The following is a 24,735-nucleotide window of genomic DNA, read 5'->3' as shown; positions in this document are numbered from 1 at the left end:
AATAGGTTAGGGGCTATTCACATTTAGGGCTTTATTTTGATGGTCAAAGCGCAGGGTGCAAAAGCATTCAGGGTGTGTTAAAATCCACTTTTGCTAATATGAAGACGGAAAAATCCACTTTGCGCCGTGGCATAATGAGTTATAGGTGTGTTTTGAGAATAAACCAATCAGAGTCTCATCTCCCTTTAAGAATCAGTTGCGTCGCGGCATGGTGCATTTGCTATTTTTATGACATAAAGTATGTGTAAGTGGAAAACTAAGCATTTCACTAGCAAGAAAACAGTTAAACAGAGCATCTACTGTGCAAGAATGAGAGATAATCTATCTACTTTCACTTTTGCTCTTGGATAGGGAAACCTTTATGCACAGACATCAATTAGTCTATAAATAATTAATTTCGTTTGTTAAGCGCAAATATTTGTTTCAAAACTATTTCTTAATTCAGTTCTAATTTCCAGCAAATGAATAAATGAACAATAATAACAAAGTGTGGTCAAAAACCTGAGTTATATCCTAAAACACATGCTGTGCTCCATATGGTCTAAAACCTGACAGGTGGGCAAATCTAAGCTTGTTTTTAATAAAACAAATATAAATAGCATATAATAAATAATACTGCTAATAATAATAACATTATACAAAAGCAAATTGTTATGAATGAACTGAAAAAGCCTCCCGAGATGAAGAAGGCATGAAGGCAGCAGTTTTTATATTTATGTAGGCTAGAAAATAATATGTTTTGTAATATTTTAATCCTTTATATTTATACCCTATATATATTCTTATCATATCCTATATATATCCTTAATATTTAAATTGTTTTTCATATGTAAAGATATTTGCGTATTGCTCTACATCTTATGTGTATTAAGCAGTGTGTAAGCGTGGCACACATATGAGCGCAAATGCATTTGCTATTTAAACAGCGTGGTGCAAAACGTCAAAACGACTCTTGCCCCAAGCTGAAACTAGCAAAAAACAATTGCGTCGTGCCTTGCGCCACATTGCGCCAGTGGTATTATATGGCCCATTGTGTCTTTTGCATGCGCAAGCTTGTTACTTTCTTTGTGCAACCGAAACAACGTTGGTGAAATCAAATTGACGCATGCACGCAGAAAATAATTCCTGCGCACCTCACACGCTGCTCTTCTACACGCGTCTATGTGGGGTGAAACCGGAGTAACTGGTGTAATTTTTATGCAGAGGTGTCGGCACGCAGTGAGTTTTGCAAGTTTATATGATGATGATCTTATTATGGCTATGAAGCAGAAAAGGAAGGACAATGAGTCAGGGAGGTAAGACTTTCTCAGCCATGAATTCGGGTCAAGGACAACAGATAATTCCATAAAACATATGTGATTTTTTTTGTATTCATTAGAATTGTCATTAACATTCATTCAAAAGATTTCTTAAGTGATCTTTGCATAACACTTCAGTTATGTCAACTACATTGTTTTCCATTTATTCCTATTATTTAGAATAATAATTGTATATTAATAATAATATTGGTCGGTATATTGGCCATACTGGGTTGCGGCTGGAAGGGCTTTCGTATGGGGTGGTTTACCCAGGGTGCCATTTAAACTGGAACCGCCACTGCTTTCAGCACTTACCTTGACTTGTCTGAGAAAATCAAAATATGCATATCAGCTCTCAGAACTACATGGAGCAAATAAAAACAAAGACTGTATTTATGCACCTTAAAATTAGGTTATAATGGAAGTCAATGGGGCAAAAACAGCCAACAACAGTAAACTAGGGAGAAAAAATGAAAATCTAACAATGCATCAAAGCCAATGCTGTTACTAATCGTTCACAAATCTAAGACTATAATAAAGAAGAGAAAAAAAAATCCAGTCCACAATTACTTTTTATGTTAAAAATACGTAATTTTGAGTGTTTTTTTTCCCATTAGGGACATCAGTTGTGAATTTGGCAATTAAAGAGTTAAAATCCTGTAATTTAAAAAAAAAAAAATTTACTAGTTTTTTCAGATTTATGCAAAAAATATTTATCTGATGAATTTTTACAGCAGTTTAATTCAGTGGATATTTTCATCCCTAACATGAGGGTAGTAAATTTAAACAGTGCACAAAAGTTAAACTATTTAAAATGTTTATACAAGTCACCTTTTTGACCTTTTCAAGAGGGTACGTTAAAAGTAAGATCAAGGTCCCATAATGTAATTCAAAAGCATAAATGAAGGAGGAAAGATAATAAATAAAACTGCTAATTTATGAATATTTTTCACAGTGTAGAACCCAGCAGGGGTTTTCAGCAGGATGGTTTAACTATTTTATGCATTATATTTTCTGAGCAGATCACTCTGCCAGTTCCTCTTGCGGTCTGGGAATAGTTTCGGGATACGGATTTTCCTGAAATCGTCAATGCATTTCTTTAGCTCTTCCTCCATCACTTTCCTTTCCTCCTCTTCAGGTTCTTTGCTAAGCATCCTGCAATTATCCTTTGTAATAGAGGTGGTGGTGGAAGCCATGGTTTTGCTTATTGAAGGTCGTGGAAGTGTTTTCAGAGGCAAAGTTGTGGGTCGTGCTGGACTGACAGTGGCCAGTAGAGGGGGGCTTGGTTCCCGGGGAAGAAGTGGTTCAGGAGAGTCCAGGGATGGAGGGGGTGGGGGAAGAGAGTCTGTAGGAGATTCATTGTGCAGGTCTAGGGCAATGTTTGTGTCATCTTGGCTAGAGGCATTGTACATATGTGGGTTATACATGGTCTCCTCTACTTCGTCATCAATATCTGGATCAGTGAAGCAGGGCAGCATAGATTCTCTTCCTCCTGTTATCACAAAAAAGAAATAAATAAGTTATTACATGTAAACTGAGAAGCAAATATACAGAAGTTATAATATAAGTTTCAATAAAAATAGTAATGGTCAAATCAAATTTTAAAATGTGCTTTTGCTTTCCAGCTTTTAACAAGTGTATAACATTTGGAACACTGACAAAAGAGCTCAGCCAAATTTGCAGTCTCTAACTCAAACTCTATATTTTCACTTATGTTAAGGTTTAAACCAAAAGGCTGGAAACAAACGTATTTTAATTTTGACATCTGAGTTGATAAGTCCAACCATTGTTTAAATTCCTACATCTGGGTTGTGATTGTCATATTGTTTAAATGGAGGGACATGGAGACGTTATGCCACGGTCACACTAGAGTTTAAGCATGCCAAATTCTGTTGTACAGTGCTGTGGAAAGGGGCAGGATTAAACAAGATGATTAGATCTTTTTGTTTATTTAATTTTATCAAAAACCTGCTGCAGCACGCCCAATGCTTTTTAATGCTTTTCAGACCATCACATCATAACAATTACACATGTTTTACAAAACTGTTCCCATACATTTTTCATTTATCACTAAAAATCTTTTCTAGGTCTGGAATCTCTGCTTTATTAACATATTAAATATACTCTGCTGCACATAGAATAATTATGGTTCTGATGTGTTGTAAATATTAGCTTTTCTTTAAATCGGATTTTCCTAAAAAGAGGATTTTAAGAGTCTAAAATTAGGTAAATCTTTGACATGGACAACCTCAATCAATTTTAAAGAGACTAAGCTTATACTCACAGAATTCTTTACATTACAATGTGTAAAATGATCTTATGTCAAAACTGCAAATCACAAAAAAAAAAAAAACTTTAGCCTTGGTGCACTCTATGTGTGTGTGTGTGTGTGTGTGTGTGTGTGTGTGTGTGTGTGTGTGTGTGTGTGTGTGTGTGTGTATATATATATATATATATATATATATATATATATATATATATATATATATATATATATATACAGTTGAAGGCGACGCAATGGTACAGTAGGTAGTGCTGTCGCCTCACAGCAAGATCGCTGGGTCGCTGGTTCAATCCTCGGCTCAGCTGGTGTTTCTGTGTGGAGTTTGCATGTTTTCCCTGCATTTGCGTGGGTTTTCTCCGGGTGCTCCGGTTTCCCCCACAGTCCAAAGACATGCGGTACAGCTGAATTGGGTAGGCTAAATTGTCCGTAGTGTATGAGCGTCTGTGTGAATGAGTGTGTGAATGTTTCCCAGAGATGGGTTGCAGCTGGAAGGGCATGAATATATATACAGTTGAAGTCAAAATTTTTAGTCCCCCTTGAATGTTTTCTCTTTTTTAAATATTTTACAATTGATGTAAAAAAAAAAAAAGCAAAGAAATTCGTACAGTATGTCTGATAATATTTTTTCTTCTGGAGAAAGTCTTATTTCTTTTATTTCGACTACAATAAAAACAGTTTTTAATTTTTTAAACACCATTTTAAGGACAAAATTATATGCCTCTTTAAGCTAATTTTCTTTTCCATAGTCTACAGAACAAACCATCGTTATACAATAACTTGCCTACTAATTACCCTAAACTGCCTAGTTAACCTAATAAACCTAGTTAAGCCTTTAAATGTCACTTTAAGCTGAATACTAATGTCTTGAAAAATATCTAGTACAAAGTATTATTTACTGTCATCATGGCAAAGATAAAATAAAACAGTTATTAGATATAAGTTATTAAAATTATTATGTCTAGAAATGTGTTAAAAAATATTTTGTCTTTTAAACAGAAAACAGGGGAAAAAAATAAACAAGGGCTAATAATTCAGGGGGGCTAATAATTCTGACATCAACTGTATATATATATATATATGTATATATATGTGTGTGTGTGTGTGCAGAATAAAGACCTTTCGCAGACATTTTATGAAGACAACCCCCCTACATGTACCCGTATTATTGTAATACTTGTATTATTCCAAGTCATTTCTCCCATAGGCAACTGAATTGGAAGTTCTAAAACAATCGCAAAAATGAGCGCACTTCCTATGCTAAATGAGCGGCAAATTATTTAGCCACAGAGATGGTGCTGAAATGTCACAAACTTATAGCTGCCTGACTGAAACCTGGCAGCCTACTGGTCACGGTTCAGTACATACTGTACCTTGGGTTTGGGGTCACAGTTTCATATGTGTACAATACAAAAGAAATAATTACAAATCCCCAGTGCTAGCTTTTTATCTTTATTTTGAACAGGCTTTTGTCATTATCAGCTACAGAACTGAAATTCTACTTGGGATTCAAAAATAAAACTTTATAATTAAAGACTCAGTTCATTCATTCATTTATTCATTCATTTTCTTTTCGGCTCAGTCCGTTTATTAATCTGGGGTTGCCACAGCGAAATGAACAGCCAACTTATCCAGCACGTTTTACACAGCAGCATCCTATCACTGGAAAACACCTATACTCATTCACACACATACACTATGAACAATTTTAGCTTACCCAATTCACCTATTCCGTATGTCATTAGTATGGGGGACACCGGAGCACCCGGAGGAAACCCACGCAAACACCGCACCGCACCGCAAACTCCACACAAAAAAGCCAACTGACCCAGCCAGGGCTCGAACCAGCAACCTTATTGCTGTGAGTCGATTGTGCTACCCACTGCGCCCCGTGCTACCACACATTCAGTTCAGTAAGCTTCTAATCTGAAATTATTAATTAAAATGCTAGCACTGACAGGAGTTCCATTTAAAACAGTGGGTGTGCTGGACAACAACAATCTTGTGCATGTTTAAAGAAAGAACTTGTATAAGCCTGAGAATCTTATATTTCCATCGTTTTTATATGTAAGCACAGTTGACGGACCACAAGGGCTCAAACCTTTGTCAAGTACCACAATACGTAGTTACATCCACAAATGCCAGTTACAACTGTACTGAGCCAAAAGGAAGCCCTATGTTAACAGTGTCCAGAAGCGCCGTCAACTTCTTTGGGCTCTGAGACATCTGGGATGGATCATCATTCAGTGGAAACATGTACTGTGGTCAACACAAGCAGATACATATGAATAGGGATGTAAGTATATATATATATATTTTAATGTATTCAGTGACAGTCAAGATAATTCAAAGTTGCAGGATGAGCCATCACTGTTGGCAAATAATTAGTCTAAAGTCTAAAATAACAATTCTTGGCCAAAAAAAAGGCTAAAAATAGTTATGCTAATTTAACAAAAATGGAGATAAAATTGGCATTACTCCTTGTGTTTTGGTTTGTGAGACTGTGCGCTGTGTGAAAACTTTGATATGCCTCTGGTTAGTGAATGATGGAAATGTATAAATCAGTAAAATGCCACCTACCACACCAACACAAATTAGAAATAGTTGATTCTTGGCAATTTATGTGATCCCACTGCATGTTCATCACTAGGCAACATGTATATGTGCGCGCATATACACACACACACACAGGGGTGAAGTTGATCCAGTGAATGCAGTAAGTAATCCCTTTTTTTTTAGCTTTTTGATTTTAGATTCCTGGATGAAAACACTTGCCTGTGATCAAATGTAGGAAGAGTTTAGGTTGTGCAGAATATTACTGATGCAGACAAAAACTCTCAAACTGCTTTACAACCAGAAGCTTCTGCTTAGCTCTTTCTCTCTCTCTCTCTCACTCTCTCTTTCTCTCTCTCTCTCTCTCTCTCTCTCTCTCTTAGATGCACATACACAACACCCACACAGCTTGACCTACATGTTCAGCAAGCTCTGTATTCATACTTTATGTGTACACTATATACATTAGGCAGTGCAGTTCATATATATATATATATATATATATATATATATATATATATATATATATATATATATATATATATATATTCAAATTGATTTCAATTTTTGATACTTAATGATTTGTCTGACTTTTTAAAGGTTTTTTTTATTATAATTTTTTTCTGTTGTTCAGTAATGAACCATGAGGGCAGCACAGTGGCTCAGTGGTTAGCACTGTCGTGTCACTGCTGGTTCAAGTACCAGCCTGACCAGTTGGTATTTCTGTGTGGAGTTTGTTTGTTCTCCCGTGCTCGCGTGGGTTTCCTCTGGTTGCTCCGGTTTCACCCACCACAGTCCACAGACATGAGCTATAATTGAATTGGATGAACAAAATTGGCCATAGCGTATGAGTGTGTACAGTATATGAATAAGAGAGTGTATGGGTGTTTTCCAGTACTTGGTTGCAGCTGAAAGGGCATCCTCTTTGTAAAACATATGCTGGAATAGTTAGCAGCTTATTCTGGCAATAAACAGGGACTAAGCTGAAGGAAAATTAATGATTTAATTAATGAACAATAGGCCAAATTTAACTAGACAAAACTTGAGCAAACTGTGTGGGACTGAGGGTCTCCTCCCCAAACATATTTTAAATGGTTATCTCACTACAAATTATTGCCAAAAGTTGAGAGCGCTTATGCATCAATATTACTGTTTTTGTGTCACAGCAGCTGAAACACACTGTCTGCTAACACACAAAAAATAGTTTTGTTTCAGCTTTCACCAGGTAATATTTGAACAATAAGTAGAATATTTACCCCAAAAAAACTCCCTTTAAGACTGAACCAGTCAAACTCTATATGCTATGATCACACCATTTGGGAGAAGAATTCAATGTCAGTTGTTTGGCCCAAATGGCATGGTGTTGCCCTCAGGCAACAAACCAGTCCCCTCCCTTAATTTTTTTTTAAATAAACAATAATAATGAGTTTGTGACCAATGAAATTTGAGGTAGGTAAAGATTTGTCCTGTCCATTTTTGGGACCATAGCCTGCTTGAGCACACAGCTAGCAGAATGTAAGATGGATTTCACTTTTCACCGCAGATACATTCATTTTCTTGTTTTGTTTATTAATCTGGGGTCGCCACAGCGGAATGAACCGCCAACTTATCCAGCGCATTTTTACACGGCGGATGCCCTTCCAGCCGCAACCTATCTCTGGCAAACATCTACAAACACTCATTAACAAACACTCATACACTACAGACAATATAGCCTACTCAATTCACCTGTACTGCATGTCTTTGTACTGTGGGGGAAACTGGAGCACCTGGAGGAAGTCCATGCATGGAGAACATGCAAACTCCTCACAGAAACGCCAACTGAGTCTATATCAAGACAGCGAAATAGTGACCTTCTTGCTGTGAGGCAACAGCACTACCTGTTTCACCCACTGCTTCGCCCACTTTTCAACATGTTTAAATTTCAATATCTTTATAATAAAAATATGTGTGATGTGCATGGATATGTGAAGAAGCGTGTTTAATTGAGAAAAGACACTGTTTGTTATTATCTATATATTTAACAATGGTAGTTTTTCATTTGTTGCCTCAGGGTCACAGTTCTGCAGTTTATCTTTAACCCTGATTAAACTTATTGAGTTCTTCAGACTTGTTTAAAATTTACAGATAAGTGTGTTGAAGCATGGTAGGAACTTGCAGGGCTGCGGCCCTCCAAGATTTGAGTTTGATGTGTATCTGGATTCAGTCCACTTGATGGTCATGGATACACAGAAAAGGAGATACAGAGTAGTTCTAAAGAAAGGTGCCCAAACCCTGTCCTGGAGGGCAAAATTTAGTTGTCAACCTGCCAATACAATTCTAGTATGCTAGTTAGAGCTTGAGCAGCTGGTTCAGGTATGTAATTGAGATTAGAGCTATATTCTGCAGGACATCGGCCCACCAGGACCAAGTTTAAGCACCCCTGACCTAAACCCAAGTGACAAAAATGTGCCACCTTTGCTTCACGCCTACCGACAACTGCTTTCTAAGGTTCCACTGTGAAAAATAAACATTGGTAAATAAGTACATTCAATCGGTACCCCACAGGAACAGACAATACACCATTAATGGCTGGTGTTTGACGAAATATTACTTGTTGATATTGTTTATGTTAAAATAAAACTTTTTCTAATGTATTTTTGGATTGTTTGTACCTCATTTCACATATAATAATCTAGAGAAAACATTGGTGTTTTAGTGGCCTTACTGCATGTTATTGCCCTGAGGCAACAAACCAAAATCTGGTGGGAGTATTAGGGAGGAGCACATTTTATAGTTATAAGGAACCACCAAGCACACATAAATTGGAATGAAATATTTTTTCCTCCTAAAACAAAAATTCATGTCATAGAGGGTTAATCATGTAAAACCACCTACATAGATAAACATTAAATGTGGAGTAAAATAGATGTTCAGTTTACTACCTCTAATGCTGGAGACATGTGGCAGGGATTTAATAACAGCGCTGACTTTGAGGATAAACATCACTCTGCTATTAACACTGCCTCTCTGCAGGACTAATACTTTTATGCTCAAATCCAGTAGCCCCTCCCCCATGGAGAAAGCACCCATAGATGATTGTGTAGAGACTAGTTCAGTCTGTCTCTCTGGCTTATGTAATCCAACCTCTCTGATATATGCACCAAAAATTGAAAAAGAAAAATCCAAAGAGATCAATGGTCTTGTTCTTAAAACAAGCACAGACCGTTCAACAGAGTTTTCCCAAACGTGTTAACCTACTGAGCTCATGCAAAATACTTAAAGTAATCTGCTAGAATTTTTGGTGAATGATTAAATCAATTGGTAACCCCCATCATTAGCAAGTGTTTTGAGAAGCTCATCCGAGAAAACATTTGCACTGTACAAACCGCATCACTCAACCCATTAAAGTTTGCTCATCACAGCAACTTTTCCAACAATGATGCAATTATCTGTTCCAGCTTGAGGAAAAGACCATATGTGAGAATGTTGTTTGTGTACTACAGCTCATACCAAAGTTACAGTTCATTTAAGCTTGAGGTGAGATTCTGGATTCTGGATCTAAACAGATCTCTGAGCAACTACTGTAGATCCAGGATTTCCTCTGCAGACAATCAGAGTTGTTATCTCTTTCCCACTGACCCTTAACAGCAAAATATTGTGCTCTCCGTGCTCCTTGTTCAGCGTCAACTAGCCACATAGCTCCAATGTAGCACCAGCTCCATTGTTGCTGTCAAACAATCCTGCACACTGAGGACATTAAACATACAGAGAAGAGCTGTGCCCTCTAACAAACTATGTAAGGATAACAAGCCCTATCTGAGGGTGTACTCACACTAAGGGCCTACTCACACTATGCTATCCAAACCGTGCCCAGGCCCATTTTCCGGATAGTTTTCCCGGAGCACAGTTCACTTGTATGCTTGTGTGTGAGTGTAAAGCCTATACCCGAAACCGAAAGCGAGACGTGACTTTTAAGGGACCGTTTCATATGGATTAATTAATCATTTTTAATGTTCAGTGAACGCAAACTGTCACAGTTTATTAAAGACGCAAACCTCTCACTGCATGACAGCTGCGCACCTTCAGCAAACCTCCTACTTCCTGCAGCACGAGACCTCTATGGTTGTTTATGAGAGTAAAAAGTGGCTGATCTGTCCGGCTAAATATTTGACTGCGTGTCACTGCATATCAAACGACTTGAACGATAAAACTAAAGAAATCTCCACTGTGCTGAGTGAGAGCGCTTACTGAACAGCGCAGCATCAATGATGTAAGTGTGCCCAGGCCTGAATGTAATATGAGTGCGGGCCGTCGGGGGAGACGGGAGGAGGGACAAGCGTGCTTTGTCCCAGTTCGAGGCAACTGTACATAGTGTGAGTACGGCCTAAGTTATCTGAACCGTGACTGGATATGTTTGACCGGCATTTTCCATTTTGTTTGACAAGTGTGTGTGCTCTGAATTGCATTGGGTCTGGTTCAGTTGGCCAGCCCTGGCCCGGTTGCAAGAGGTGTGCCAGAGTGCAATTTGGTTGGACTTTGACATAGTACACTTGTAGTGTAAGTGCAGAGCATGCCTGTGCGCAAAACTAAAGATACAACACTTTTAAAGGATTGTTTCAAATGATTTTATTAATCATTCTTACTTTTCAATGAACGCCAGCTGTCATATTAAAGTTCCAAACCTCTCGTTACATGTCATCTTTAATCTTCACCAGCACATGTAACCTCTTATTAGAATGTAATTTCATCATTCTGAGTTCATAATAGTCCAAAAAGTAATGATAATAGTTAAACATGGCAGTTTGTTGATGTTTTAGATTGCTGAAAGAATCATTTGCTCCTTTGTTTTTTCGGGCTTCTCTTTTGATTTTTCCCACTTCACTCTGGAGCTTGTCTGTTTCTGAAAGGATCAGATGTCAGAAGCACTTCAACAATCTCGCACATGCTAATGTCATCAGCTAAAAAATTTCGTTATTTCAAATATAGACACGAGCAATGGAGAAAGTGAAACCACTCTCGCTGGCCTTGAAAACAACAAGGTTCTTCTTCTTGGTTTTGTGGCTGTACATAAAGATGACGATAAGGTTTTTTTGAGCTCAGGTCAACCATGGCTCGTTATTATATGTATATATTATTACTGTGTAATGTCTTGGCTGTGAATTTAAAAATGGCGCTTCCTTTGTTTTTATTCTCCAGGTTTGTGTACAAGCTAGTGACATATCTCTGCAAACCAATAACGTGCAGCTGCGCGTCTCGCTCCACCTTTTGGTACACTTTTGTTGTGCTTGGAAAGGGCACCCAAAAATTGGTACAGTAAGATTTTTGGTACCTTTTGACAGTGGAAACAGGCCGTTAATGTGCTTTACATACCCTGGTAGCAAAGAATTCTGGCCCAGATTTGGCATAAATCTGGCACAGCAGGCATTCATCCAACACTGGCATACAGCAAGTGGGCCAAACATAGCCCTGGTTGGGCAGATGTAGCATCATCTTTAAGACGGCACACAATACTTGGGCCAGAAGTGAAATGTAGTATTTGGCCCGGATGTTAATAATTGATATGTTGGCCATGTAAGTTTGGCTTATCTTGACCCACTTTTAAATGTTCAAATAAAGAAAAAAATTCTATTAATCAGTTCGCTTCGAGAAAAAGCTCACCCATAGTTAGCCTAAAGCGCAATGATTTATGGGTTTATCAATTTTTATTGCAATCGTGACACACCAATATATCTGGCCCAGTTTAGGCTCAGTTATGGGTTATTAACTTGGCTGAGACTTGGCCCAGATATGGTCCATATTTGGCCCTTGTCTGGAAGCCAGACTTGGTCCAGTCATGTAGCGTAATTCACTGCAGCATGTGGGCCATTCAAAAGCTGATTGTGTAAGCCAGAGCAAGGCAAGAGATAGTTTGCTATGTGGGTACCAGTCTTGATCAATTAAATCAGACAAAACAACTATCTAGATGTTTTTTTTTTTTTTTTTCAAATAATTGAATGCCTTTGTAAAACATCTGAATAAAACCAGCCTTTTTTTCCCATGGTTCAATGTTAGAGTTGTTGTGTAGAGTGGAAAAGACAATAGGATTGAAATCTCCAATTTGTTACTATACTGTAGATGTAGGTCTGAAGTAGCAATACCAGGATAGATATATAAATACAAACAATGAGCATGAGTTTTAGGATTTGTTATAAATCTCACTGCTCTGTGTCAATCTGTGAATATGCATCACAATAAAGTCCATTACGGTCATAAAAGTAGTGGCAACAAGATTTTTTTTTTTTTTGCCCCATGGAAAGGCAGGATTTGTTTCTAAATTTTTCACTTTTTCACACTTTCTTGAAATCCATGTCAGCAAACATGAAGGAAATCATGTTTCCAATGGATATATTGAGTAAAGAAAGAAGTGGAGGGATGGATTTTGTATTAGAAATCAACATGTGTTTTTTTATATCAGAAACCCACATAGCAAAATATCTCTGGCCCAGCTCTGGCTCTTACAGTAAGCTTTTGAATGGCCCACATGCCGAAGTGAATTACGGTACATGACTAGACCAAGTCGGGTTTCCAGACAAGGGCCAAATATGGACTATATCTGGGTCAAGTCTCAGCCAAGTTAATAACCTATAACTGAGCCTAAACTGGGCCAGATATATTGGTGTCATGACTGCAATGAAATTGATAAAGCCATGAATCATTGCGCTTTAGGCTAACTATAAGTGAGCTTTTTCTTGAAGCGAACTGATTAATAGAATTTTTTCCTTTTTTTTAATACATTTAAAAGTGGGTCAAGATAAGCCAAACTTAAATGGCCAACATATCAATTATTAACATCTTTGACAAATACTACATTTTACTTCTGGCCCAAGTATTGTGTGCCGCCTTAAAGACCGTGCCACCTCTGTCAAACCAGGGCCATGTTTGGCCCACATATGCTTGATTTGCTGGATGAATGCCAGCTGTGCCAGATTTATACCAAATCTGGGCCAGAATTCTTTGCTATCTAGGAAGTGAAACCTTTTTGGATGATCAGTCCAATGTATCCCACTTTCAACATTTTAATATGTATCTTTACATCTTTCTCAGAGTCTTACTTTTCAATGACAGCTGTCTGTACTGTCCTGTACATTCAAGATACATGTGAATGTAAACAAAAGTAATGGATCGATCTACAGTATATAGAATGATGAAAGAAAAACACTGTAGTCTAGCTCAAACCCCACAAAGCATTTATGCAGTTATTAAACAGCATATCAGTCAGAAGCACCCATCCTTGTAAATCTCCTTGGGTTAGGCTCTTGAGATTCTAAAGATTATTGACTATTTGAGGGCAGATTAAGGACTCAAGCCTTGAGGTGGCAGAGGTGGAAAAAGTACTACAACTGTTTTTTGCATTATAATTATGATCAAACTCAGTCCTAGAGGGTCAATGTCTTGCAGAATTCAGCCGCTACTTGCTTCAACAAATCTGTCTGGGAGTTTATAACAGGTCTAGTAAGACACTGATTAACTGATCCAGGTATGTTTAATTAGGGTATGAGCTAAATTATTCAGGGGTGCATTTTCCACACAACGACATAACTATTATAGTATATTGTATTACATGCATGCGCATTAAGAAAAAATGCAATATTAGTTTTGGTAAAAAAACAAGCACTCGCTTTTCATATTAATTGAAATATATGTAAATGGCACATAAAGGCCTGTATTTCCTTTACAAATAGTATTGAGAATATTCAATATTCTATTCTAAAACATAATATTACTCACAGGCTATTTCTTGAGGCTATTTAGGGTCCTGACTCTCTGTGGTCGTTACAAATCCCAGGATGTCCTTCGAAAAGAGTAGAAATTTGCCCACTGGCCTCTGTCCATCATGGCCTCCTAACCATCCCCATATTCAATTGGCTTCATCACTGTCTCCTCTCCACCAATCAGCTGGTGTGTGGTGTGCGGTCTGGCGCAAAATGGCTGCCGTCGCGTCATCCAGGTGGATGCTACACACTGGTGGTGGATGAGGAGATTCCCCCCCATTGTGTAAACCGCTTTGAGTGCCCAGAAAAGCGCTATATAAATTTAAGGAAATGTAAGGAAGATTTTAAAATTAATATTTATCATTTTTTAGGAAATGAAAAAAATCCTACTTTAATAATAATGATGAAGATGATGATTATTATTATTATTAAGTAGGGGCCCATGTCATATACGGTACACATACTTAATAAATAACCTATAGAAATAAAAGCATTAACTTATGCTGTGTCTTTTATTTTTACAAGCTTTGGAGACATAACATAAACTCCGCTTTTAAATAATAGGTCACCAACAGCTTTCATCATGAGCCACGGCTGTGTTCAAAATGACATCAATGTTTTCGAAGTGCACTGCGAAGGGAGCACAATTGTAAACATGAAGATCGCTAAAACTGAAGTGTAAAATACTTTAATAGCAAATTACACCTAAGAGTAATGACTTTCATGCTTTTTTATTAAATAATTCCAAGTTTAAATGTTAGAACGTTCTAAACAAATAGGGCATAGGGGGGATAACTGGGAATAGAACACAGTCAGAAACTATGTTTCTAACTACAGCTCCAGATGTGTGGTTCCAAGCATACAAATTTGCGACACAGTTTGCGAATGTTCGTTGGAACAGTGGATTTGGGAAAGACAAATCAACAAACTAAGTTTTTATTGACACAACTTGTGACCTTAGTTGGCTAACCATGGTTTTCAGAAATGCACCCCAGTACAGTAGCAAAATCACCCCTGATTTTGACTATGCACTTCCAGAAACTAATCAATATGTGACTCAAAAGAAGACATTACCCAGTAAGCGACTGCATAATCTCGTCACCTTAGAATTATATGGTTCTATCTAACATTTTTGTCAAAAATGAGTTATTGACATATTCTTATTAAATGACAGCATTTTTACATTATGGAATGTCTTTAAGTTGTTTACATTTTAAGACTTTTTTATTAAAAAAAAAAACAAATGTTACACACATACTGCTTGATATGAAATGCAAAAATTTTGAAGCTCAAAATCATTCAGAACGCAGATAGAACCTTATAATTCTAAGGTGATGATCTACAAAACTAGTCCAGCTATGAATAAGCCTCTTCTAGCCTACAAGATCAGTGGAATAGTGTAACAATATGTCTGCTGGAGTTTTTGTGAACTGATTTGAGGTGAACAACATCAGACCGTTTTTAGCCGATGATTATAAAACTATGCTTATTATTTAACAAAATAGTGTATCTAGAGCAAAAATACAAAAAAATATACTTAAATGTTAAAATAAAATACCAAATACCTCAATTTTAAGTGTAAAATTTATTCGCAAACCTTCCATCAATAGTTCTTTTAGATCAACCTTTCTCAGTGAAGTAAACAATGTTTGATAACAGCTTTTTTACACACCTGCTGTACTCCTACTGTGTTTGATTATAGTGTAATTCTGTACAATTTTCACACACAAAGTCATGTCTTGAAGATGATCTACAGTTTAAACCATTTAATGTTGGAAGAAAGTACAATATCTGTTGATTGTGTTTCCACCCATTGCGTGGCCAATAAAAGTGCAATAAATTCTGTAAAATGATTACTCAACCTCTTAAAAGTCTTATGTTTTAAAAGGGTGGTATATGAAGAGTTACTTTTAATAAGTTGTTCACAGATTTTTTTTTTTTTTTTTGCAATTGTACTCTTTAATGCACAACATAAAAACATGATACTGTATCTCAAAATGACTAAAATTGAGTTATCTGTTTTTGCAAATACACTCTTCATATATATCCCACTGCTTCTGTATAATCTAAGAGGGGAGTTTTTGACCAGTCTGTATAGACTGGAGTATTATTAAATATTTGTGTCTCATATGCTGTACTGTCATTTTTAAGCAGACATCTTTCTCCTTCATTAACTATACACTGCAGAAAACATGCATTATCATTATCAAGAATTACCATGACTACAAATCTGCCACAATATGAACTACAAATGAAGCGGTTCCCTGTTTCGTCTCTCTGTGTTTGACCCTTGCCTTGTTCTTTTGTTTATGCTGTCTGCCACCTGCATCGACCTTTTGCCTGTGACCTGACAATGCTTCCGAATTGTCTTGTATGTACCCATTTGCTCTTGTGTCTGACCATTGCCTGTCTGACTACTTAATAAAACTGTATGTGGCTTCTCAACCCTGTTGTCTAGCACCCTAGTGTTACAAGGACATTTGTGTGTTGTTTGCCTTTATTTTCTTGCTATCTACATCCATGAAAAAGCTACTATTATTTGTACAGTATATGCATTCTCCTGGGATTTTTTTTCTGACTATTTCAAAAACTGATGATCCTGGGATTTTCACGCACAACCATCTCTAAGGTTTACAGAGAGTAGTCTGAAAAAGAGAAAATAGTATTTCTATGGGTGCAAGTGCCTTGTTAAATCCAAAGGTCAGAGGAGAATGGTCAGACTGGTTCAAGCTAACAACAGAAGAAGGCAACAGTATCTCAAATAACCACTCGTTACTATGCAGAAGAGCATCTCTGAACGTACAAAACGTCAAACCTAAAGGCAGATGGGCTACAGCAGCAAAAGACCTCACCGGGTGCCACTCCTGTTAGCTAAGAACAGGAAACTAAGGCTACAATTCACACAGGGTCACCAAAATTGGACAATAGAAGATTGGAAAAACATGATCTGATGCGTCTTAATTTCTGCTGTGACATCAATGGTAGGGTCAGAATTAGGCTTCAATAATATGAAAGCATGGGCCCATCCTGCACTGGATCAACAGTTCAGGCTGGTGTTGGTGGTGGTGTGTGGGGGATATTTTCATGGATGTGCAGCCCACAAATCTGCAGCAACTGTGTGTTGTTATGATGTCAGTATGGATTAAAACCTCTGAGGAATATTTCCAGTACCTTGTTGAGTCTATGTCATGAAGGATTAAGGCAGTTCTGAAGGCAAAATGGGGTTCAACCCAGTACTAGAAAGTGAACCAAATAAAGTGGCCGGTGAGTGCATATATACAGGCACGTGCAGAGGGAGGGGGGCTTTGGGTGGTTGAGCACCTGCCCTTTTTTCTCTCTGAGAAAAATTGCCCCTTTAAATGAAAGAAAGTGCCCCTATGTGTGTTGACCATACACTGACAATAGCATCTCTCTGTTTTAAGCTATAATATACACTCACTGGCCATTTTATCAGGTACACCTTACTAGTAGCCGGTTGCTTGGACCCTATTTTGCCTTCAGAACTGCCTTAATCCTTCGTGGCATAGATTCAACAAGTTACTGAAAATATTCCTCAGATATTTTAATCCATACTGATATGATAACATCGCGCAGTTGCTGCAAATTTGTCGCTGCACATCCATGATGCGAAAATCACGTTCTTAAAGGTGCTCTATTGGATTGAGGGTCTGGTGACTGTGGAGACCATTTGAGTACAGTGAACTCATTGTCATGTCAGAGATGATTCACGATGTCAATTGTCACAATGGCTCAGTGGTTAGCACTGTCGCCTCACAGTAAGAATGTCGCTGGTTCGAGTTTTGGCTGGGCCAGTAGGCAATTTTGTGTGGAATTTGAATGTTTACTACAGATGTTCTGGTTTCCCCCACAGTCCAAAGACATGCAGTATAAGTGAATTGGGTAAACTAAATTTGGCAGTAGTGTATGAGTGTGTGTGTGTGTGAGATGCTAGAGTGTATGGGTGTTTTCCAATACTGGGTTGTGGCTGTAAGGGCATCCGCTGCGCAAAACATATTTTGTGGTTTATTCCGCTGTGGCGACCCGTGATAAATAAGGGACTAAGCCAAAATATTCATTACAGAAAACTAAGCCATTGCGAAAATACTTAACATGTCGTTCTTACACAGCAAATTTATTCTGGCTTTACATGTTTGCCTTATTCAATAAACATCATTACATAAACAGTCTGACTTAATGCATTAGCCACATTAAGTGTTTTGCTTTTCATTGTTTTCTCCAAAAAAGTGGATAATTTGTATGAATACATACTTATTTTGTTCATTTAAAAAAAGTAGGTATGTCACCAAACCACTACCCTAAACCTTCACCTCATTGAGAAATTAGCAGATCCTACTAAAATGTACAAATGAGTATAAATTAATAAAATTTAATGACAAAATAATACAAATTGTTACTAAACTAAGCTACTAAACTAAAAGTTACAAATTGAATGGAGTTCATTACTTTATCTATAAACTTTTGGAGCAGGGTTTAGTTAAAAACATTGCCCATATGGGGGAAATAAGTATTCAAAAAGTCATAATTTTTCTTAGTTTATAAAGGTGCTGTTGACTGTTGACTTAGGTGTGAAATTTTCACCCGATGTTAATAACAACCAAAGAAATCCATATATGCAAAGAAAATTGAATTAGTTAAATTAAGTTCTGTGTAATAAAATGAAATGACACAAAAAGCATTGAAGACATGAAGAAAGAGAGATGTAAAGAGGCAGTGAAAGCCAAGACAGTAGCTGAAATCTCTCAGTAGTTATTTAGCAACCCTCTGCCCTTTGTCATTGTAGATGAATATTAAATGAATATTATAATAAATTAACAGTCCAACATCTACATTACCAGGATGATTAGGATGAAACCAGAGTGGACATTTCAACAAGACATGATTCAGAACACAGCCAATGAAACTCTGTAGAATGGCCCAGCCAATCACCTGACTTGAATCCAATTGAACATACAAAATTAAGATCAGTTTGGATAGACAAAACCCACAGAACCATCATAATTTTACATTGTTATTAAAAATAACATTTAAAAAATAGTTTTGTTATAGTTTGATGTTTGTATTGTTTGACCTTTTAACAAAAACTGATTCAATTCCATGTCAACAGCTCCTTTGGGAATATTATTCACAGGAAAAAAAAAACATGACGAGTTGAATACTTTTTCCCCCCACTGTATACTGAAGTAAGGCTACAGAGTGTGGACACTTGACATTTTGGCTCTGTCAATGATATCAGGTCACTTACATTTTTGAAATGTATATATTTATTGAGCTGCACAGGTATTTTAATAACTCTATTGCCTACCTCCTTGAGTAAAATGTAAGCTGCTCAGCGTGCCAGCACAATCTTAATTAGATAAATTGGTCATAGGAACACAAAGGCTGGTTGAGTAATCTGCTTTGACTAAGCTGGTTATAGGTTTGTCCTGGTTTTCTTTCTGGCCTTGCCTGTTTGTGCTTTGAAATAACCACAGACAGAATGGAACAGCAACATGAAAGCAACACAGAGAAGAAACATGATAACTGAATGATGTGGCCAATATTTCATAATAATCAGATGCAATGTTTTTATTATTCAAATCAGTGCAAATCTAGACCCTTCATAAATCTGAATGGACATACATGTGGAAAAGATGTTTGTATATGTTTGCCTGTTTAGCTAATCTTCGATCTCTCTCTCATACACACACACACACTACTATATAATACATTTGTATGTTTGACAATTAGGACAAAAATAGATAATTAATGAATTTGTTCTATTCGTGTTTTAATAAAAACACCTATCTGCTAGCATTTCACTTAAAACACAGCTAAAGCAGAACCTTTAAAAGACTATCAGGAAATGAATATGAAGGATTACGTTTAATATTTAATCCTAACAGAAATTACTGATTGATTTTTGTAATATCAAATGACATCTCATAAACTAGGACGTTTTGTGGATTTGTAACAGGTTGTGGCGATTGTGTCCTGCGGTTGCAATGAATGTGAATAGAGCAATTAGTCACTGTATAAAACCATATTAAAATGTTTAAATAAAATTTAAATATCTTATTGATTATGATTGTCCTCTTCATGATCAAAATAGTTTTAAATAAAACACAATGCATCTCAATAATCCATTTAAATACAGAGCAAAACAAATAATGTATAGGAAAAGTTATTACTATTTACAGTAATGGTGAGATCTTAACAAGATGTAAAACTGCACTGGACGCTCAGGTAGGCCTAAAAAAACAGTTTTGAGCATGACATAACAGCTCAGATCATATCCCCTTTTACATATAGGTCCCCAGTACTCAGGCCCCACCTCATATACGTCCCACCTCAGGTGGCATTAAATCACCCTGCACAATTATTAGCTACTAAATTCATAAACCTGAAAGGAAAAGGTATTCTATTTTGGATGGAAAGAAAGGTCACTTGAGCACAGTAGAGGAGAAGGGCTCTTTAATGGGAAAGTCTGGTGAAGGGGTGAAGATTGTGATCTAGAAGCTTCTATATTCATAGGTTATGACTGGTCTGGGAGGCAGGGAGAAGATTCAGGAACACAGGTGTATGATCACTCACGGTAGAACACATATTCATTGTAGCTGGTCCAGATTTTGTCATCTGTCTGTACATGGGCAAAGGCACAAGTGCCTGTGGAGTTGCAGGCTACCATGTGGAATCCGGCATCAGCTAGCCTGTCAAATGCCTGCTCCAAGGAAGTAAACTTCAGGTAATATCGTGATGTGTAGCGATCTGGTTGGCGATCAGGGTCGTGACTCTCATTCAACGTTTCCCCAAAAACCTCTTTGGCAAGGGAAGTCTTCCCGCACACCATAATGCGAGCCACTCTTCGAAACTTAGCATCTGTTTGACAATCACGACCAAGAGTATAGGAGCCCCTGCAGCCAATTGTGATGAATCCGGAGCGCTGGCTGTCAGCTGTGGCTGCTCCCAGGCTGGAATAAGCACCCAAAGAGGACAGATTGCAGGTAATGTTAGCACCAGGCGAGGACTCATCTTGGTCTGTCTGACAGCCATCATCACCCAAAGTGTTCTGCTTACTGATCTTTGGTGCCAACAATTGAACAAGTTCAGGGAGGTTGAAGAATTCTGCCTCTCGCTGCAGCCGCCCTTGCTCTGGGAAATGTTCTGGAAGAACAAGCTGCTGGTCTCGCATGTAGTCCAGAATGTAACGAAACAGGAAGCCATCTCTGTCAATGAAAAAACGACCCTTGGTGTCACGAGCCAAGTCCTTGCTGCTCTTTTGGCTAAACATCTTCCACAGTAGTGAATCTGGCACACTTGTTAAAGTTAAGTAGCGGGTTATATACACCTGACCCCCCACGTTAAGTTCAATAATTTCTGGAAAGGCTAGTTCCTCTGCAGGAATGCCACTGGCATTTTCAGAAAAATCCATAGTTTAGAATCCAAAGAAAACCTGTGGTGAAGGATTTCAAATGGTCAGTCCAGAACTGAAAACTGTATATAAAGTTTAAAATAAGTGAACTAGCAACATGTGACCAGTACACAACAGCTGTTAAACAGTTTATGCATAATGATTGTAAATTCCAGCCTGCATGGCTCAGAAAAGCTCACCAATGTCAAATGCTGACAAGCACGTTGATTCTTCAAGTTTCAGATTATGTCCATTTCATTTGTTCATGTCCAAAACTGAATGCCCTCGCGTCCAATTCACAGACACCTACCGCAGGTAAAACATATCATCCAAAGGTCTGACTGTACGCGGTATTATCAAATATTACCTCAAAATTTCGTTTTGAAAACACAGTAAAACGCAATTCAACACAGCAGACGTAAAAAAATTAAAAACAAATCAAAAATAAAGTCCCGTGATCCATTTCTCGCAGGCTAAGTATAGCGGTACCCTCTCCACTCTCTCATTCTTGCACTCTGCGATGTGCACTGGACCATAATATTCCCGCGCGCTCGCCACGCCCCTTCGTTTTGATGTCTTTAAAGCTAACCCTGCCTCCGCGTTTACGTCACCATAATAGTCTTTTTAAAGTGACTAAATTTCCAAACTTTTCCCTTTTTCACTTATTAAAAAACAGTGTATGGCTATTATAAACCTGTAGGCTCTGGCACGTATTTTATATCGTTTGTCTTTCTATTTTCATTATTGTTAGGCTACCAGCTAGATGAACCCGAGCTTTGTTATTAACTAATGTGCAATAAATAACAATAAATAATTTCGTAAATTACTATCAGAATGTGTGGTTACATCAAAGTGAAATCGATTTCCAACATCATAATATAAAACGAAACACTGACATCTAACGGTTGAACTCTGTTTCTATAATCCTGATTTTATTATCTGTATCATCTACTTATCTGTATTATCAAATTAACAAACTTACGTGTAAATACAGTTACAAATGCATTCCTCGTGTTTAATTAATCTTAATTAAACCATATGACAAATGCACCAAAGCCTACCAATATTGTGAGGTAATTAATCTAACCCTATTGCAACTAAATCAAACTGATACAGCTTGCTTCACTTTGCATAAGTGAGAAACTCTGACTTTGAATACATAAGTTAAAGCTTTTTCTCATTTCTTTCTGCAATATTGACTAATCAAAATTTTAGATAGCTTGGACCTATTTTGCTCTACTGGTTAAATAATATTTCTTTCTTTCTTTCTTTCTTTCTTTCTTTCAAAATACATGCACTTATAACTTCAGTTTACAGTGCAGCTTGTTAAAATTATGGCAAATTGTTTTGATGGAAGCACACTTTTCTATGTGGTCAAAGGGGTGTTTAGAGAAGGTCGACATTCTCTTTTGCATCCCTTTATTAATTTTCTCATACTTGAGAAACCCTATTACTGGTAGAATTTAATGACTGAAAAATGTATCAACCATTGCCATATATCTCCCCATCAGAGCCTGTGGAATCACCTCGCTCCTCCACTTGTTATTTTGTTCAAGCTAGTCAACTTCAAGTAGGCTGCCAACCACAGGCTTAAGTTAACATACTATTTGTGTAATTTTAAAGAAGACATGCTTAAAAAGGATTTGATTATATATATATATATATATATATATATATATATATATATATATATATATATATATATATATATATATATATATATAATATCGCCATTCCTGCAGCATCAAGACTGCTGCTGCAGGAATAAGCATCAAGTTATTTAACAGTGTTTACAATGCAAAGTCATTAGAATATTTTTGACTCTTCTGTGCGAACAAGATCAATATATCTGAAGTGTTCCCATTACTTTTCAATATTTAAGACTCTTCTGTGCAGACAAGATCAATAAATCTGAAGTGTTCCAATTACTTTTCAATATTAAAGAGTGCTATCTACAAACAAGTCTTTTTATAAAAAAATTTACAACAGAATGCAAACAACAATAGTTAAAAATACCTATTTAGAGTTAATTCCTCCAATGGATAGCCTAAATCAGACATAAAAAAGAAATGGGATGGTGAGAGTAAAGAAAGACACCTTCCAAAAACAGTTGGAAATTAAAGGAGAACTGTCAGGAATTAAAAATATAAGAAAACAACATAGGCTGTCTTGTCTTAGAATTGGACACACTTAACCAATCATTAGCCTATATTGGAAAACATTGATCATTCTAAAACAGAACACATAATAGAATGTGATCATGAGAGAATACAACTTGCAGAAACAATCAAATAGAAAGAAATTGTTAAATAAAGATACATCAATTGACATATGTCACGCAATATTTAATAAAACACAGGGTTAACTCACAAAATTTGAAGAGGCTATTGTATTAAGCTATTTTGTTTGGGTTATGTTTAACTTTCCACTAAAAGGATAGTTCACACAAAAATGAAAATGTACTCATTGTTTTTAAATAAACTTTAACCTAAACCCACAAGTGATTTTAAACTTTTAGGAGTGTTTTTCCTGGGTCAGCATGGTGGCTCAGTCTTTAGCACTGTTGCCTCACAGCAAGAAGATTCTAGTTCGCATTTCTGTGTGGAGTTTATATGTTCTCATGGTTATGTGGATTTTCTCATACATGAGCTCATTTGTCTTATTTTGACGGCTATGTCATCATAAATAGGGAAAATAATCCATCAAAAAAGGCTTTAAGACCAAGCACAATTCTCTGTTGGTTGTTATTGGTTCAGTGTGACTTCAGTTTGCAATGCAAACAATTATTTTTCATGAGTCCAACATCCAACAGCAAGTAAAGTCATCTTTCGCTACTTTTGGCTATTTTTAAATAGAGAAAACATTTTACAAGTAACATTTATTCTAAATCTTGGATATATAAAATATGTGAAAATGAAATGAAATGAAAAGGTGTGATTATGAAAGCCATCTGGCAAGCTGATTCAGCTAAAAATCGTGCTTAAAATACCACTAAAATGCATTATTTAACATAATAATTAAATATAAAATGAGGCGGATAACTGCAAAAAAAGAAAACAAAGAACCACCCTTTCACCAGGTTGGCTACAGGCCTGATGCAGTATAGGTGAATTGGGTAAACAATCTGGCCCCAGTGAATGAATGTGTGTGTGAATTAGAGATGTATATGTGTGTTTCTGCTGGGTTGCGAGTGGAAGGGCATATGCCACATAAAACATATTCCAGGGTGGTTCATTCTGCTGTAGCAAACCCTAAATCAGGGACTAAGCCGAAGGAGAGTGAGTGAATGAAAACTTGTAACTATTGACTTAGGGGAAAAAAATACAGAACATGTAACAGCTTTCCAGTCTTCAGAATATATTATTGTGTATAACAGAAGAAACAAATTCATTTATGTCTGAAACAAGTAAAGGGTGTAGTAAATGATGACTCCATGATTATCCATTTACTTCACACTCCATC

At 36.9% G+C, this 24,735-nt stretch overlaps 2 protein-coding genes across 3 annotated transcripts in view; one reads left to right on the top strand and one right to left on the bottom strand.

The window, feature by feature from the left end:
* znf711 (ZFX family zinc finger ZNF711) overlaps positions 1–24,735 on the top strand; it is a 280,678-nt gene that overhangs the window by 123,936 nt on the left and 132,007 nt on the right. The gene's annotated exons all lie outside the window — the stretch shown is intronic.
* On the bottom strand, positions 19,426–21,826 carry kctd12b (potassium channel tetramerisation domain containing 12b). Its single transcript, NM_001017631.2, has 2 exons — positions 21,474–21,826; positions 19,426–21,315 (listed from the first exon to the last, which is right to left on the bottom strand). Exon 2 carries the CDS (start codon positions 21,292–21,294, stop codon positions 20,449–20,451), a length of 846 nt encoding a protein of 281 aa, NP_001017631.2. The 5' UTR covers positions 21,295–21,315; positions 21,474–21,826; the 3' UTR covers positions 19,426–20,448.

The sequence above is a fragment of the Danio rerio genome, chromosome 14 (assembly GCF_052040795.2).
Source record: "Danio rerio strain M-AB ecotype USA chromosome 14, GRCz13ab, whole genome shotgun sequence".
Taxonomy (NCBI): domain Eukaryota; kingdom Metazoa; phylum Chordata; class Actinopteri; order Cypriniformes; family Danionidae; genus Danio; species Danio rerio.
This window is presented reverse-complemented; position numbering and strand designations above follow the sequence as displayed.

Bases quoted from the DNA above. Each gene is read 5' to 3' on its own strand.
- kctd12b (NM_001017631.2), bottom strand. From the start codon at position 21,294: ATGGATTTTTCTGAAAATGCCAGTGGCATTCCTGCAGAGGAACTAGCC.